This window comes from Blennius ocellaris (genome assembly GCF_963422515.1).
Source record: "Blennius ocellaris genome assembly, chromosome: 6".
Classification (NCBI taxonomy): Eukaryota; Metazoa; Chordata; class Actinopteri; order Blenniiformes; family Blenniidae; genus Blennius; species Blennius ocellaris.
The window spans coordinates 13,670,820-13,688,125 of NC_137655.1; the positions used below are offsets into that span (position 1 = coordinate 13,670,820).

Genomic DNA, 17,306 nt, shown 5'->3' on the forward strand with positions numbered 1-17,306 from the left:
TGGTAAACTCAGACGAGCGCGAAACTTGTGGAAAAGTGGCAGAAGACGGGCATGAAGGGTCATGTAAAATTAGAGAATCGGAATCCAATTCAGTTTGAATGGATTTGACAATAAGAAACATGGATTCTATGACGAGGGAAAACAATTAAACTAAATGAACTATGAATTATATGACCAAACCACTGTGGCATATTGTGTCCATACAGCAAAATGTTTACTTTATTATTTTTTTTTTTTTCATAATACCCAGAGTATACATTCCCCAAAGGAAACACAATGCTTTCTGTCTCTTCTCTCAAAAGTAGCAGCACAATAAATGAAGATAAATGTAAGACAGGTGATTTCTGCAACATTGCTGTTGTTTTCAACAGTGTGTGTGTGTGTGTGTGTGTCAGTTTACCTCCACATAAAGAATGGGGAAGATGCCAATCTTGTCTCCCAGCATGCCTTCTGCCCAGTTCTCATCTACTCGCCTGATTACTGTCAGCACCTCATCCTGTAGAGAGAGAAAATGAATGACTCTACAAACATACACTTCACTCCAGGCTCACCGCATTTGCACAAAGAAGAGAAAAGTACTTACTTTTGAACAGCCGAGTGTCTTATTGAGACTGCGATTTACAAATAAACAAGATAAACCAGATGAATGAAAGATGCTTTGTCAATGTGATCAAAAGTGTTTATGTATCAAAGTGTTTATGTTTTGATTGCAACTAAAAAATTATGTTAACAATACAATAATACATGGATGTTCTTGGCTACTGATGAAAACACAACTTTCCAATTTCTCCTTTTATCTCTTAAGTTCATGAAGACATGAGAATCATATCAGTATCTTATGTTACAGCGTATTGTTTAAAACAAATCCTCTAGTCTTTCCACATTCAGGTAATATTTCTGTACATACAATACAATACATACGATTTCCCAAAATGTAGTGTCGATGGAAGTTGTGTGGAGATTTCTGGTTTAAACTATTAAAACAGGTGACATGTTGTAGGATCTATCTTACACTTGGTACAAAGTCTCATGGCCCACATGTCTTTGCAAGTTTCATACCAATGCAGTTGAGATTTTGCCTTCCAGCACTGATCAGCCAAACCTCACAGACATGCACTCGGCAAAGGCAAGTCAACAAGATAATATTATATGTATGCTTATATGGACTCACGATGTCTTCTAATAATTTCATTTAATATCAAATTTAGGGGATTAGATGCTTAGGTGGCCTATGTGTGACTTTATACAGCAGAGAGCAATTCTGCTACTAAACAGCTAAAAATATATGTAAAAATGAATGTGCATGGCTCTTTTTGTGTTGTTAGGCAAATCTCTCCATGGAGCAGCAGTGTACCGAAGTGCACACGCATACTGGTTTCTTAAAGGGAATGATAATCTACTACAACAACAACATGGCTACGAATAATTAAGAGCTCGCGTTTAAACCCTTTGAATCCGTGCCTCACAGTTTTAGCCTGAGATGATCTCCTGTTAAAAAGGCAAACTTGGACACACTCGCATACACTTGCAACATGACTCATAGCCCATTCTCAATGAAACACACCGAATGCATCATTCACAGATGCCACTTCCTCTGGGGGAATAGATTAGCATGCCTACGTGCTTGTCTAATGACTACATTGTTCCGATGATAGAACATTGCATCTGATAAACATCAGAAAATTTCATCCCATTGTTCACCTCGCACCCTGACAGATTTTTATCATGAAAATATTTTCCCCTCAGCTGCAGCTCTCCTCACATGAAGGTCTTGGCGAGACCATTATGGGATAGTAGTAATAATGCCAGTAAATGACTGTGTATTAGTCATACTGAGTAATTACCTCTCACACTGAGAAAACAATATCACACACACTGGTTCTGCATGACAACACACATATAGCACACCACAGGGGTTTGTCTCTCTGCTCGAGAGTTTGGCTTTGTGTAATCATCAATCATTAACCTGTTGATTAGTCTATTGCTAAAAACGCCCCCCAAAAATGTGACTCATTAACGTCTCCTCACTATCCGTTTAGCCCGGTGCAAAGGGCGGTGGGTTGGAAACAGGGTATCTGTGTTTAACATCAGTCTTCAGACACCTACACTGGAGAGAACAGTGCACTGTAATTTAATAATCTTCTTTTCTCTCTCCCGTTCTGTGCAGACACACTTAGAGAGCCGAGACACGGCAGAGGTGTCGAGTGTTCAGTCCTACCACAAATGAGCTGGTGTAACAGCAGGAACAAAATGATAAGCTTTGAGGAATACCAAGAATACAAATTACTGTTTACACAACTCAGCACCAGACAGACGCTTCTGAAGGACTGAGTGACTTCCCTCGACATATCCTTATCTATACAAATTCATTCATAATTTCAGTGATCATTCTGACAAACAGAGCTGATCAATCCATCACCCACCTTAATTATGACAAGCTTCTTCAGGATCAACCACATTAAGATAGAAAGCATTGTCATGCTTATGTTTGGAACAACAACAAAAAAGAAGAAACCTCATCAATCTTAAAACAGTCAGTCGTAATGATTAATCCCAAAGTCCAAAAACGAAAGAGACTATTGGTGGGAAGCAGCATGACGCTCTCCCATTTCGCATCCTGCAGATATAACAGGTTTTCTTTTAGCGCTTTTCAATTCACACTTTGTTTCTCTTATAAAACCCCATTTCACTCTGTTAATGGCGGTGATGCATCACCAACACAAAGCTAATGCACACCAGTTTCAAACATTTGGACACAAAAGCCTCACTCCCAACTTAATAACAAGGGCATGGTGGCCTCCAGACAGCCGTCGCTGACCTTCACTGGAGAACATATTTTCAGTATTGCCTTCACATCTCACCAGGGAAACCCCATGCGGTGTGGAAAAGTTTTACACAGAGGATTTTAAATTGAGTTTTGTCCCAGTTCTCACCTTGCCAAAAAGAAATATGAGCTCACATAAAAAAGGAGAGATTAAAGAGACACAACACCGTAAATAAACTATTTTGATTCTTATCGAGGTATAAATGAAATCCCGCCATAAAAATAGAAGAACTTTGAGTATTAGAATAGTGCTCATGAGGTGCCAGATATTCTGAAAATATCTGTATCAGAAATCTTCTTCAGCCTAATCCCCACTGATCCCGGTGAGGACTGGATGTTATGTCTGCACTCGAAATATCTCGTATCAAACATGTCGAGTTGCGCTGATGAAAAATTCAGTTTGAAAACCGTGACAAGAGTATTGAACATGAAAAAAAAAAACGTTGCCCAGTGGATAAGAAAATCTGAAAAAAAGGTTTTAAAGCAGGTGCACATGTGGACATCATTCATGTACTCAAAGTTTCAGAAAGTCTGGACTTACCAGCGGATGGCAAATCAACAGATGCGTACATTTCTGTAACAATCACAAAGCGAGAACGGCTTTCTCCTCAAAACTTAATCACTGTTAGAATGAAGCATTGCCAGGGAAAACTTAAGCACGTTGCTGCATAGTTTTAGTATATTTCTTACTACATACTGTAATATATTCAAGGCACAGTGACACGGCAGGCAGTTGTGGAATATAGTTTCGGGAAGAAAGCTTGTAACCAGAGGTTTGCTGGTTTCTTCAAGAAGGGCAACAAAACCCTGAGATAAAACAAACATCTAGGCCACATGATTTGCTGTGACAACCTCAGTTGAGAGCAGATAACGCACATAGGGTCTGGTCTACTAATAAATATAAGTGCCTGTATAAAAACTTAACATCCCCAAGCTCAGTTATGTGGAAGCTGATCGACAACAAGAATATCAGGAATTTCCCTCTTGGATTAATAAAGCTATTCTATTCTATTCTATTCTATTCTGATAATGACATGACAATCTCAAAATCTCAACATGTAAACCGGTAGTTCTCAAAGCCCAACTGACTGAACTGAAGCCACTTTGCAACCACCAATAAATATGAATGGCTGTTCAGATCCAAGAGCAAATAAAAAGTTTAATCTTTTTCTGGTTTTAGAGAGTTTTTATTTGCAAACTGGCATGTATAGTATGAAACTGCTGTTAGACTTTGCAATACAACTTACTATACTTTTAATTTCCCTGCAACACACTTCCACTAACAAGTTTCGTCCCAACAATGTGTGTTTTCACAAACTGATTGGTAGTTTAAAACTTTTCTTCAACAATTAAAAAAAGGGGATACTGCAGGAGAAATCCCTGATCCCTGGATTCCCCATGTTGCCACATTGTAATTCAAGACTACAATGGTCCTGACTCGAGAAACACTGATTTTAACTATTAAACAGAAGCAACAGCACACATATTTTATCTAAAAGCCATTTAGCTCCATCAAGCTGAGCTTGTACTTTTTACCCTGTTCAGAAATGCACTGGTTTACATCCATAAAACAGAGGCGTCAGCACTAATAAATTATTACTGTCCTACAAAGAAACAACATGGTTTAACTCTCCAGATAAGTGTTTTCTGATATTCCTGTATTCAGAGTAGATCAATCCCTTGAATCCCTCCAATAAATCAAGCACAGAGTTCCTCCATATTTTGGGGTTTCATTGCGTGTGTGTGTGTGTGTGTGTGTGTGTGTGTGTGTGTGTGTGTGTATATATACCTTGCTGAAGGCCAGACAGTCTTTATCTTGGTCTTTGTCTTTGACCTCAAAGTCGTACAACGCTTTGCCCTGTGGTGGCGTTTGGCTCAGGGGACGCAGCAGTTGGATGTAACTCGCAGGCAGGAAACCATGACAGCCATTGAGTTCGCCATGGTACCAGTTGTCATCCACCTTGCGTCGCAGGATGATGATGTCGCCCTTAGAAAACTGGAGGTCACCTGGTTCCTTGCCTTCATAAGAGTAGAGGGCTTTACCACACGGTAGCGCCGGGATATTCTGTAAACCACAAACATGTAGAAAGACTTAATAACAGCATTTATAACAGGTATTCATAATCCACAATCCGTAATTGTGAACATGTCTGGTGGTGTTTTTCACATTTCTGTGAAGCACTTTAAAAAAATCTTTCTGATGGTTTGTTCACATAATATATTGAATGTTTCTCTCTTTCAGTTTCTAAAAGCGCCTCATTGAATAAAATGCTCAAATATACACACTAAAAACATCCCCTGCATTAATCATGTGTCACAACACGTGCCAAAACAGCAATGAACTTGTGGATTAGAGCTTTCAAACACACTGCTGCTTTGAACGTATTTGTATTTTGCTCCTTTCTCACTTGTAAAAATGATTTTGAGTCAGAAATGGGGGCAGTTCAGTCCTACATTCCAATCTATTGAGGGCTAGTTGACAGGTGTACTCCTTCCCTTAAAACCCTGCCAACAGTAAAATTAATTGCTTTATGGGAGCTCTGCATGGGATTAAAAGCATTTCTGTCAAGCAACAGTTCCAGAAAAGATGCAAGATCACCACACAAAAGACTAAAGATTACATTCAAATGCTATTTGATCATATTCCTTGTTAACAACCAAAGGATGCTGCCTTTCTGCCCTGTTTGGAAATCATCTTTCTCAAGTTTCTCTGTATGACAAAAAAACAAAAAAACAAACATTTATTTGTTTCATAACAGCTGGAATGCCACACAGCGAGAGCATCTTTGGTTGAAGTCTGGGAGGAATTTGGGACTTGCATGTTCCCTTGAGTGGGGATTCACCCAGCAGTCCAGTTTTCTTTCAGAGCGCAGAAACGTGCATTTGAGATTAATTGTTGACTTGAAACTGTCTGAAGTTTAATGTTATCATCTTTCCCTGTTGGGAATAAAAATGATCCAAATTCAAATCTAGCTGGGATTGAAGCCGGTATCATCTTAATAGATTTGGATAAAGTGGCGAAAAAATAATGGGTTAATGGCTGGATGCTCTATATTGGGTAACATACCAATGAGGCAGTGATGACTACATTTATAAGAAAAAAAAAAAAGCCAGGAGCCAAACAAGCTTTAAATTAACTCAAAACAGAAGCAAATCAAATATGTTGCAAACTGTTTGGCCCCGGAGACAAATTCGTATAACATGGACAATTGGATATGTGCTCCAAGGTTTGTTTCATTCCCCCGAGCAGTATGTGAGATATGACTGGTTATTAAAATGTTTGCCGGGTAATTGCTGCTCATACCGTGGGCCAAACATAGTCATTTTGGAAATGCCAGAACGGCATGAAGCATGACTCCCTGGAGTTTCATCAAAATCAGGTGGTGTCTCACTTATCACGAGTCGTGGACAGGTACGCACCGTCTCATTTATCCAACTCAAAATAGATAAGTGATGCCAGGTTCGTGTTTAAGATCGCCCAGACGTTGCAATGAACTCAGTTAATAAGGAAATGGGAGAATCACTTTGGCATTAACGCACAGTCTGATGACCGCTTGCACAACCTGATTTAACAGTGATTGTCCAATCATGTAATTAGACACAGCAGGCCTGTCGGGCCTCATATTGTAGCTCCACATGTTGAAATAGTGCTGAAAAGAACAGATTTAACCTGTTGTTATTCAGCTAATGTGAATTTTTTTTTTTTTTTTTATCTGCTCTTCTTATTTACAAAGACGGAGATGTGTATCGGAGATTATTTCATGCAGTTACAGGTCACACAGAGTCCACACCTTTGTACTGTGAAGTATTTCTTCTATATGTAGTGTGGTTCTGTGTGCTTGAAATCCAGAATCAGTTGTTTTATTAAAGTGGCTTTGAATTGAAGCTGCGGACTGCCTCAAGGAAAAACCTGACAAACAGTAACTAGGAGTCCTGGAAAGATGGACAGGACATAGCGAAACACACCAGATAGAGTTGTTCAGATCAACTGTAGATGTCAGATCCTGAAAAAAAAAATTTTCTCATTAAAAAAAAAAGCCCAAAATGAAAACGTTACTCGATTTTACTTCTTTTTTGCCCTAAAGGTGAGATAAAAAGGGACATTTCTATAGAACCACAGACACATAGATGTATATCGTCATATTTACATTCGCCACCACACACACACACAAACACACACCAAAACCAACACTGCAGAGCTCAGCACACACTTAATACCCCGAACATGTTCTTCAGGGCAACTGCCACAGAAAAGGGTGTTTATCTTAAAGAAGATCCAGGTAAACAAACAGCAATGTGAAACAGAAGACAGGATGCTTGAAAGGAAAACAACTTACTTTCTTTACACAAAGGCAAAAAAAAAAAAAAAAAAAATAGACGAAGACACACTTATGGATGCATGCCGCCGCTCTTTACACACTCACATACAGACCGATTCCCCCCAGACGCAACAAAGAGGAGAACCGCCAGAGGCTTTGCTGCGCGACTGTACTGCGATCAGTGGTGACGCAAGGAGACGAAACACACACATACACAACAACAAAAATACAGCACAAATGCTGCTTTTCCTGTTCCTGTTGCCGTCATCAAGTACTTCCTAAAAGCAAAATTTTAATGAAAACTTCCTGCGTATAGATGGAATGATGTGAATAAAGTCTGCAGACATCTGGACACGACACTGAAGAACATGTTATACAAACACTATAGGCAGGAGCCGGGCCAAATGTCACGAGTCTGCGGTTTGAAACAGTTGAATTTACGGTCGTTATGAAACCGTGCAGTGAATCTGTGGCTAATTTTCCCTGAAAGCGAGACTGAGCTGATGCTTTATTGCAAGGTTTTCTGGCAGTGGTTTTGTAACTTTCACATGGCACCAATCAATGACCACCCATAACATTATGACCAGTTACACATGAAGTGAGGAACTGATGTCGAAGCATCATTTCAGCCTGGATTGTAATTCCCCATGGCTTCACGCTGCATCGTGTGCATTGTTTTACCAGCAATGCAGCCAACTAGTGCACACCGTGGTGCTGAACAGCCCCAAATGATTACTCTTGAAGCGCGCACGATCCAAGGCGAGTTTGTGAAGTTGGAAAAAAGACTGACGATTGACAGGTGACTTCTGAACAATTAGTATTCAGAGAGATACACCGGTGCAGGTGAGGAGAGGGAGACAAAACAAGTATTTAAATATGGAGGAACAAGACTAATAGAAAATCAAAAATCAAAAAATAATTTCAAAAAAGGAGTGACTCAAGCCTCACTTGAAGTTAAGAGTTACTCGTACACTTGTGGGCATTATGTTGTTATTTAAAAAATAAGTTAATCCATTTTGCTCACTTTATCTGCAATAAATAACACAACACAAATGTGTTTTATTTAGAAATGATGGTTTGCAGAGAGAACTACATTTAATTGCAGCTTTTGACATATGGGGCTTCTTTATCATGAATGAGCTTCTGTAGATTGTACAATGATAGTTGTAAATAAACAGGAGTGACTGTGACCGCTTTGTACTGATTGGTTTGTTGAAAGAGCAAAATTGACCAATTGTTCTTAAGTTATTGCTGCATAAGTAAAGATAGAAGTGGGTCGTAGTGGGAGCACATCTGGGTGAGTTGGAGTTGTTTTAAAAAAGTGAACCATATACAACAGAAGGCCATAATGTTATGGCTCATCGATACCTGTAATCCTTCATCAACCCTTTAAAACTTTAACTTCACTTAAATTTTTTGGCTTTTCTGCTTGAAAATTATTTGTAAAATATTGAAATGGAATATCTACACAACCAGAGTGAGAGTGTCCAACCAGTAGCAGGTGGGTTCAAGACATAACTGCATGGATTTTGGCATTTGATTATTTATTTGATTGGTGTGGGAGTTCTGTTTGGGTAATGTAAAAGTGACTTCTATAGTCTTGCAGCTGCGCTTTTCTTGTTTAATTTGATGTGTAACTTCACGATATTTATATGCATCGTCTCACGTTGTTTTCGTCAAAATGTCTACAGGTTAGTTATACAAACCTGGTAAAATATAATGGTTGTATTTTACACAGGACCTGGTTCATCCTAATGCTACTGGTGAAAAGAGTTTCACCTGATTAGTTTCTCAAGTTTCTCTTCCCATTTCTTGTATTTCTTCAGCTGTGCTCTTCCTCTCACTATTTCTTCATTCTATACCCTTTAACATTTCTCACACTGTGATTATATTCTCTTTTACCCCCCCCTTTTTTTTTTTACCCCTTCACCTTTATAAACTCATTATTTCTCTCAGCCAGGCCATGCTGCTGGAAGCTGCTGAAGGGCCTCATCAGGGAGCTTCTGTGTTTGCTGCTCGACGTTGGGAGGAAGGAGGAGGCTGTGCTCTCTCTGCTGAGGAGATCATCTAAAACTAGAGGCTGCTGTGTTTCTCCTCACTAAGCAGGAGGGGTCAGGGTGAACAAAATCCCAGCAAACTCCAAACAATGGGCCAGTTCTATGTTGGGCTATTGGAGCTACTGTGGATAAGCGTCACAGTATGTACCTCAGTTCTTGCAAAACATCATCAATCATAGCCCACAATCTGTTTCAATTCAATCTTGCTTGTAACCCAGCAAAGATCAAATGGCTGGATAAGCTGTTGCTGACTTGTGTGGCCTTGGCTAAGTTTCCCAGGGTGCCTTTCACACCCGGCAGCAGCAATGGAGGAGACAACAACGTACAAGGAGCCCTGATGGTGAAGATCAGAAGGCTGATGGGTGTTCGTTGTTTTTTTTGTCCAAGCTCTACAATAGCTGATATTATTTTACTGAAAAATAATAGAAATATTATTCCAGATTTTGGATCCTAAGTATATTCATTCATCACAGATTTAGCAATGGACAATCACACAAGAAAATTCGTATTAAATTTAGATTTTTAAGTATATTTTTTATGACTTAACTCTTCAACTCTGTGTCTTTGCTGTTTTACCCTTCACTGCTTTCTGATTCGTTCCTCTGGTTCTACATGCCACGTGTGAGACTTTTTTTCCACTCTTCTTTTTTGAGTAATTCTTCAGCTTCGTAAAAGCACTTTAACACATGCACTTTATGGTATAAATGTTCAGACAAGTTTACAAGCTGGCACTCCAAATGAAAGGGACCCCGAGTCCCTGTAAAAACCCTCTAATAATTTGCCAGGAACTGGTCACATTTCTGTTACTCTTGTTTTAAAGCTCAATTGTGAACATAAAACACTGAAACCGATACGTCACTCGGAGACTCATAATCTTTCTATATCACACGCACACGCACACGCACACACACACACACACACACACACACACACACACACACACACACACACACACACACACACACACACACACACACACACACACACACACACACACACACACACACACACACACACACACGACTGTCTTTATGCGACTATAATATCAAAACGTTTACTGTAAAAACAGTTCTATATTTATTTGAATGCTAATTGAATAAACATTTTTACTCACAGCTCAGTAATCAATGTAACATGTATCTTAAACAAGAACGAAACAATAAAAATAAAACACTTGCGATAATACCACTCCGGCATCAATTTTGGAGAGCAAATTTTAAGGTCTTGTCTTGTAGCAGAGCCGAGAACAGAAGCTGAAAATTGAAAATTGCACTTCATATCTATGTATCACGGAAGGAAACATGAAGTGCCTTCAGAAAACTCGCTCACAGACAGGAAGAGCATGCAAACTCAACAGATAAAGGTTCCCAGACTCAACTAGGACTTATACCAGAAACATTCTCATTAATATGCTGTGACTACAGATATTGTCAATTTTCTTAGCATGGCAATCATGGAAAAGTGCTTTATCTACAAGATTACCAGCACACAAGTATGGTCGAAGGTACATTCTATCATGAGTTTACAGACACCTAAATTCATCACTAAAGCAAATTAAAAAATGTTCTTGCTTCATTACTTTCAAACTCATCAATGTTTTGTTATCTTATTAAGTGTAAGAAGAGCGTGCAAAAAAAAAAATCAGGAATTGTTGTTGGATCTCTGGATCTGTGTGGGAATAGTTTTTGGTCTCAAAGCCAGGAGCCCAATATTATCACATGCACGCACACACGCACACACCTCATGCCCTTTATGAAAATCCACAAACAGTAATTACTGCACCACAGGGGTAGTAAAGAGGGCGTTTTAAGTGTGTGTGCGTGCGTGCGTGCGTGTGTGTGTGTGTGTGTGCATCCATCCATCCCTTGGGGTCACAGAATGAATGTTGACTCTTTCCATTGATGACTGCTGAGACTCCCATCTGTCAAGTCTCTCACTGTGTATCTCTTCTGAAACCATTAGATAAAGTGAGGTGGCTTGTCCAACATGGGACTGATTGCTCCATTCAACTAGGCCCACATGACACCGACACACACACACACACACACACACGAACACCTGGACGAACATCCATTGCTAATGGATGGAGGAGTGATGAACGGTTACTCTGTAAGTGTAAGTGACCAATCATGCCGAGCTTAGAAGATCAATAATTAACACCAAACTTCTCGTCTATATACCTGAGTCAACACACTCAAGTGTTGGCTTGAATGCTGCACACCAACCTCTCTTACCCTCATTATGTCAATAATACCACTTTATGTATTCATTCATTAAAACGTGCCCAATTATCAGGAAACCCAGAATATAAATATATATTAGCAGCTTTGATTTCCAAACTGAGCAAATTGGTGAACTGTAAGAGGCAAAAACTGTATCTTTTTTATCCACTGCGGAGAATTGAAAATAAATGCAAATATGCTAAAGAAAAAAAACAACATAACTTTCCTTTAAAGTGAATGAAAATATGTGAACTTATCTAAAATATAGGCTTTTATTGGCAATACAATATATAATATGACACAAAAAGTTAGCTGTAGCAACAGCTGTTTTGTATTGCAAACATGAACGTTCTGGTTAAATGTTACCGCAAACTGAGAACACAAACAAACTGTCTCAATACTTCATCACTGTGGGACATAAACAACTATTGCATGACAGCAAATGCGGCAATACACGAATGTGACATACAGTACATTCAACACAGCAGCAATCTCATTCTCTTGAACGAGAATAATTATCAGTGTTGTGCAGCAAATTACTCGAAAGAGTTAAAGGTGCCACCAAGAATCTTTATGCAGCGACTAATTATCCCACAGGAGCCACACTATAAAGACAACAGTTTTTTTTTTAAATAGCTTTGCTTGCCTCATAATATCTTGGAGACAGTAATCCAGGGCGATACGAAGTGTGATTGGACTGAATGAAAGGTTAATTACATCACAACAAGCATCTGCTGCTATGAACCGTGTCTCACAGAAAAGATCTCAGAGGACTCAAGAGTCAGGAATTGTTGTATCTGAATAAATCCGTTTAATGAACACGACAAGATGGAAGCCTCGTGGGAAATGTGTGGTCTCCATGCTGTGAGTAGTTGCACCTCAGAGATCTTCTTTTTTCTTTCTTGGCCTCTTTCGAGACACTTCAGATAAACACACAAATATGTGTTCCACGGGTCACATTCATAAAAATTCTAAGATTCTACAAGCTGTAGAAATCATGTTCTCGGCCTCATTTACACAACCACCTGCACACTCAACTATAAGAATTAAAAAAAACCAAAACAAAACACTGGTCTACCTATAAACACACTTATGTTGCAAAAATATTCATTTATTTGTCGAGAACAATAGGGAACACTGTTACTTTAAAAAAAGACTGTTTTGAAGTGTGAAATAGAGGTGGATGTTGTTGTGCCTGAGGTTATATATTGAAGGAAATTGAACTTTTATTGTTTGGTGGTCAATCTACTGCTGTGACCAATAAAAGATTGTTTTGACTGGCGAGACACTACAGCAGCAACCGTTTCCGTCATCTTTATGTTTTCGTTTTGAGGGCATACACAGTATTGAATCTGCCACGAGCATACTTTGTCTGCTTTCTTGTATTCAGCCACTTCATTTACCTCTGTCAAGACAGCATTTAATGTACAGATGTTTTCTTAATTAAAAGAGAGTGAAAGTAGGACAGCTGAGGTGGCTTTGATATGAAACTGGCCCCGTGAGGCAGGGCTCTCTGCAGTGGGAAAGTACACTGAGCTGCCTCTGGAGAGGGCAGCAGTCATTCGAGCTCACTCCTCTTAACAAGCATCCGACTTCTATTACTGGAATCTGCCTCATGGCTGGTGTTGTTCCTCAGAGGAAAACAGATGCAGATCTGATGAGAGATGAATACGGTGCAGTGAGCCAGATCAAACACTTGTTCCTCAAATGTTTAACTGTGCAGGTCAATCTCTAGATTCACAAACACCATTTGAGACTATTTAAGCCCGTGAATGTCTGTTAAACGTAAATGGACTGCTTTTATTGCGCATTTTACGGCTTTAACACGGTTTTACGTGAGCCGTCTCACCACCCCATTCACACACCAATGTGAGCAGTCCAAGGTGCTTGTACATCATTTGGAGTAATTTGATCTGTCAAAAAGTCCGAAAAACAGACACTTGTGTGGAAGCTGGACGGGTTACATTGAGGTTTGGGTCAGACCGACGTTCAAAATATGAACTCATTATCTATGCAGTGCCTTTGCCTTCATGAATATGGAGTATTGGGTGTTTCTAGATTCCAAAAATAGTAGGAGGACTTTATGTAAATTAATATTGCAAAGCCATAATGTGATTTACTACCTCTGAAAACCTTTGCGTCGTTGACGAGTGTGTCTGTTGTTGTCAACTGGCTGAGACTTGAGCTACTGTTCCCTTCACACTTTGTTTTTGGACTTAGAGGATATGTTCTGCATATCTCAATTTTTGACCTTATAATAAATCATCTCCAAAACTGAGTGGTTTTTTTTGTGTCAAATACAGATTTATTTTTCACACTGAAGCTCTGATGTGTTGGCAACATTCATTCACCAACATACTGGTACATCACGTACTGGTTGGTACGTGATGTCACTTTGATGGTTTTATTCTTACTGAAGCCACAAAACACATGCAAACTGAAAGTGACGTGCATTTGCATGAGCCTAGGATCATGCATGAAACGTCTTCGTAAACCAGGCCCTCATTGTTCTGTCTGCCAAAGCACTTGTAACACATTGACAACGTGAGATGGAGGGTTGAACCGCCATCATTGGGATTAGAGGACGGCTCGCTCTGCAAACTGAGCCACAGCTGCCATTGTAATAAGACATTTTATGTCAAAATAGAACAAACGTGGCTATATTTACCTGCATTGCCAAGAGCAATGTTCTGTGTCACTATGCTCTGAAATGCTCACTGTACAGTCCTTATGTATGTGTAAATATAGGTTGTAATTGTATTCTGGGCTTTGATAGCTGCCAACGTATGTAAAAAGATATAATAAAAACAAACAACAACAGTAATTCTCCATGTAAGCATAGACATAATCTGGTCTGAGTGTATTGTCAGTAAGAGTAGCCCTCTCCTAGAAATACACACACGTTTCTAGTCTGTTCCTGCAATAATAGACAAACGCATCACTGGTAACTTATTTGGTGAGTTTACTGCGGTAAGTGCTTCAGATGCTGAGGCCGTTTTCAAGATAAAAAGTGTTGACTCCAGCAGTCCCGAGTCTTACACGATGATAATAAGAGCAGCAGCACTGTGTTTTAGTGCTGCTCTTTGTCATCATTATCTGTGGTTGAGGTTTAACAGCTGCAGAGCTTGATTCTTTCCCAGTAGGAGTCTTCTGGCTCAAATCTCGCGACTCGCAAAAGTTTGTAAATTTCTTTGAGAGGTTCCAGTTTTGCGAATCAGTGTGAAATGCAACTACGTAAGCTGGAACAATTCTTGCCATTTTAATGCCGCACTGCAAAATGATCATTGTTGTTTACAGAAAGGAAGAACTCCTCTGACATACATCACAGGAGAGTGAGGAGGCAGGCGTGGTCTTTCAAACCCAATAGCATTATTATCTTTAACCGTGGTGCTTGTGCCTTGCTATTACACGCTCACTCTTTGGATCCCAGTGGGGAGTTTTTCTATGAGCAAACTTAACTACATGGACATGCAGAGTTGCAGCTGTGAACCTACAGCGGTCCAATATCACACCAAGGCTGAATTCAGCTTTTCAATTTCTCCATACACTCACACTCTCAGCAACTGAATCTTTTGTGAATGTCACTGCATAATGTTAGATGACTTCCCTGTGAGTACCTTTGGAATCATGAAAAAAAGACTACTATACAATATAATGTTAAAAGAAACATAAACAAAACACCTTTGTGAGCACCTCCACCAAAGTAAAGACACACGCAGAGCCACATACAAAACCTGACAGCTCACTTTTACTGGTCTGATTACAAATGAAAACTGGATTTAACTATTGCCTGTGTAAAAAGACACACCTGCACATAGAATAAGAAGATTTGTAACTGAAAAATATTCCAGAATCAGTTGCAATAACAGATTATACAAGGTTTTATTTAAAGGATGGCTGCAAAGCAAGCTCTGAAAAGCAACACTTATAGTATATATAGTATATAGTTCACCTATGATCTTGAAAACCAGTTGGTCTGAAAGAAACAATGTGTTTGATTAAACAATTACCAACTCAGGAAATGGTTCCCAGGCATTCTGGTTCAAATCTGGGACACAGTCTGAAATAATCAGTTTTTCTCCATCAAACTGTCCAAAGTATAGATTTTTATTAACTTCATCAAATGAACAGAGTGAAGCAAAGTGATTTGCCCCGTTGCCTCACAGCAAGAGGCCTTCTGGTTTAAAGCTAATGCTGATGGGAACTTCCAGTAGACTTTCCAGTCTGTATGTGTATTCTTTCTAAAGGTGCTGTTGCTTCAGTGTGAACTGGTGAACCTCATTTAACGTTTCTAGACACTGTGCAGATTGGGGTTATTGGAGACAAAACATGAGTATTTGTGACAACCTCTCTTTGGTGTGATGTCATACAGTGAGAGGGGCTCACCAATGGCTATTGTCACAATCTTGTGACCTGTAATAAAAATCTAATCGTGTCTTCGACACTGCACAGTGTGACTTCTGCTATGACCTACGGCGACTGACAACCAATATAAATGCAACGGAACACATCAAGACAATCAATACAACACTGCCACTACACCCAATCCCTCGCTCACAGATTCTCATGGATGGAAATTCTGGATTGCATCTTCATTGTCCGTCTACATGAGTAACATTTTGTTTCCATGTACATACATCCAGCTGCAACAATTCTACAAGTCGTTGTTGTGATATGCATTAGTGAGGTTGTAAATCTTGGATTACGAATTAGTGGCATTGTGCAGCCACACTGGCTGTCATACCCAAAGCCACGGGCCATTAACATAGAAACCACCAACATAGCAACCCGAGGTCATTATCATACGAAACCTTTCATGTCCAAATGATCTGATTCAATTTCTATTGTTATGCCTCCTACCTGGACAAATGAGAATATGCCCAAGTTTATGGGATGCATGTTCCACAGTGTAGCATATTATCGATTTAAGAATGTTCACAATATCGAGGAACCTTTCAACATATGGATGATTGTCCATTTCTCTACTTTAGCTGTGATGGATTAGTGACTGTCCAAAGTACTTACATAGCATCTGCTCAGCCAGGTTCAACTGCAGCCTCCCCAGTGACCCAGGAAATATTCTCATTGTGGAAGATAGATTAAAAAAAAATTGTAGCATTAAAACTATCAATTATCAAAAAACATAATTCTTTTTCGATAACCTGATCAAGTACATGAGGAATTAATAAAACTGAGAAAGAAAAAAAAAAACATTTTCTTTGACACTGTGTGGGTAATATACTCACATTTGCTGCATGTTTAGAACAAACGGCACACAGAAGTTTCAATTCAGTGGAAACATTTGCATGCTGGATATGTGGCCTGGCTTCAGGTTAAGTGAAGTTTGAAGGAAAAAAGGAATTAAATGGGACTAAATGGTTCTGTTTAGAGGACTGGAACACATTTTGCATCCTGAATTCACTCATCTGTCTCTTCCATTGCTCAGCAACACTAACATTCCCACGACAGGCCAGTGTGTGTGTGTGTGTGTGTGTGTGTGTGTGTGTGTGTGTGTGTGTGTGTGTGTGTGTTCGTGTGTGTGTGTGTGTGTGAGGGATGGTAGATGGGACAGGATGTTCCACTCCGTTCATACCTCCATCCATTTTTCCAGCACCAAACCATTCTGTGTCCCCTGCAGGGCATTTATTCACCTCCCTCCAGACTCACACACTCTCTCCCTTTAACTGTGATTACTCCGCTCACTCTTCTCTCAGTCACCCGTCCTTGGAGGGGTATTGGGCCATTACAACTTTTTTTTTTCCTGCACAGTCCACATGCGTGCGTGCACGTGCGTGCGTGCGTGCGTGCGTGCGTGTGTGTGTGTGTGTGTTAGCGAGAGGGAGCTGGTATATGTGTGGTAATAGCATAGTAAATCTGTGGAGGT

The 17,306-nt window shown here is 39.7% G+C and overlaps 1 protein-coding gene across 1 annotated transcript in view; it reads right to left on the reverse strand.

Moving 5' to 3' along the window:
• The window catches only part of LOC308131311 (E3 ubiquitin-protein ligase SH3RF3-like), a 95,580-nt gene that overhangs the window by 38,969 nt on the left and 39,305 nt on the right, over positions 1 to 17,306 (reverse strand). Inside the window, exons 2-3 of the mRNA XM_080498008.1 lie at positions 4,614 to 4,889; positions 401 to 496 (exon numbers count right to left, since the gene is read on the reverse strand). Coding sequence (XP_080354134.1) covers positions 401 to 496; positions 4,614 to 4,889 — 372 coding nt within the window. The remainder of the gene's footprint in view (positions 1 to 400; positions 497 to 4,613; positions 4,890 to 17,306) is intronic.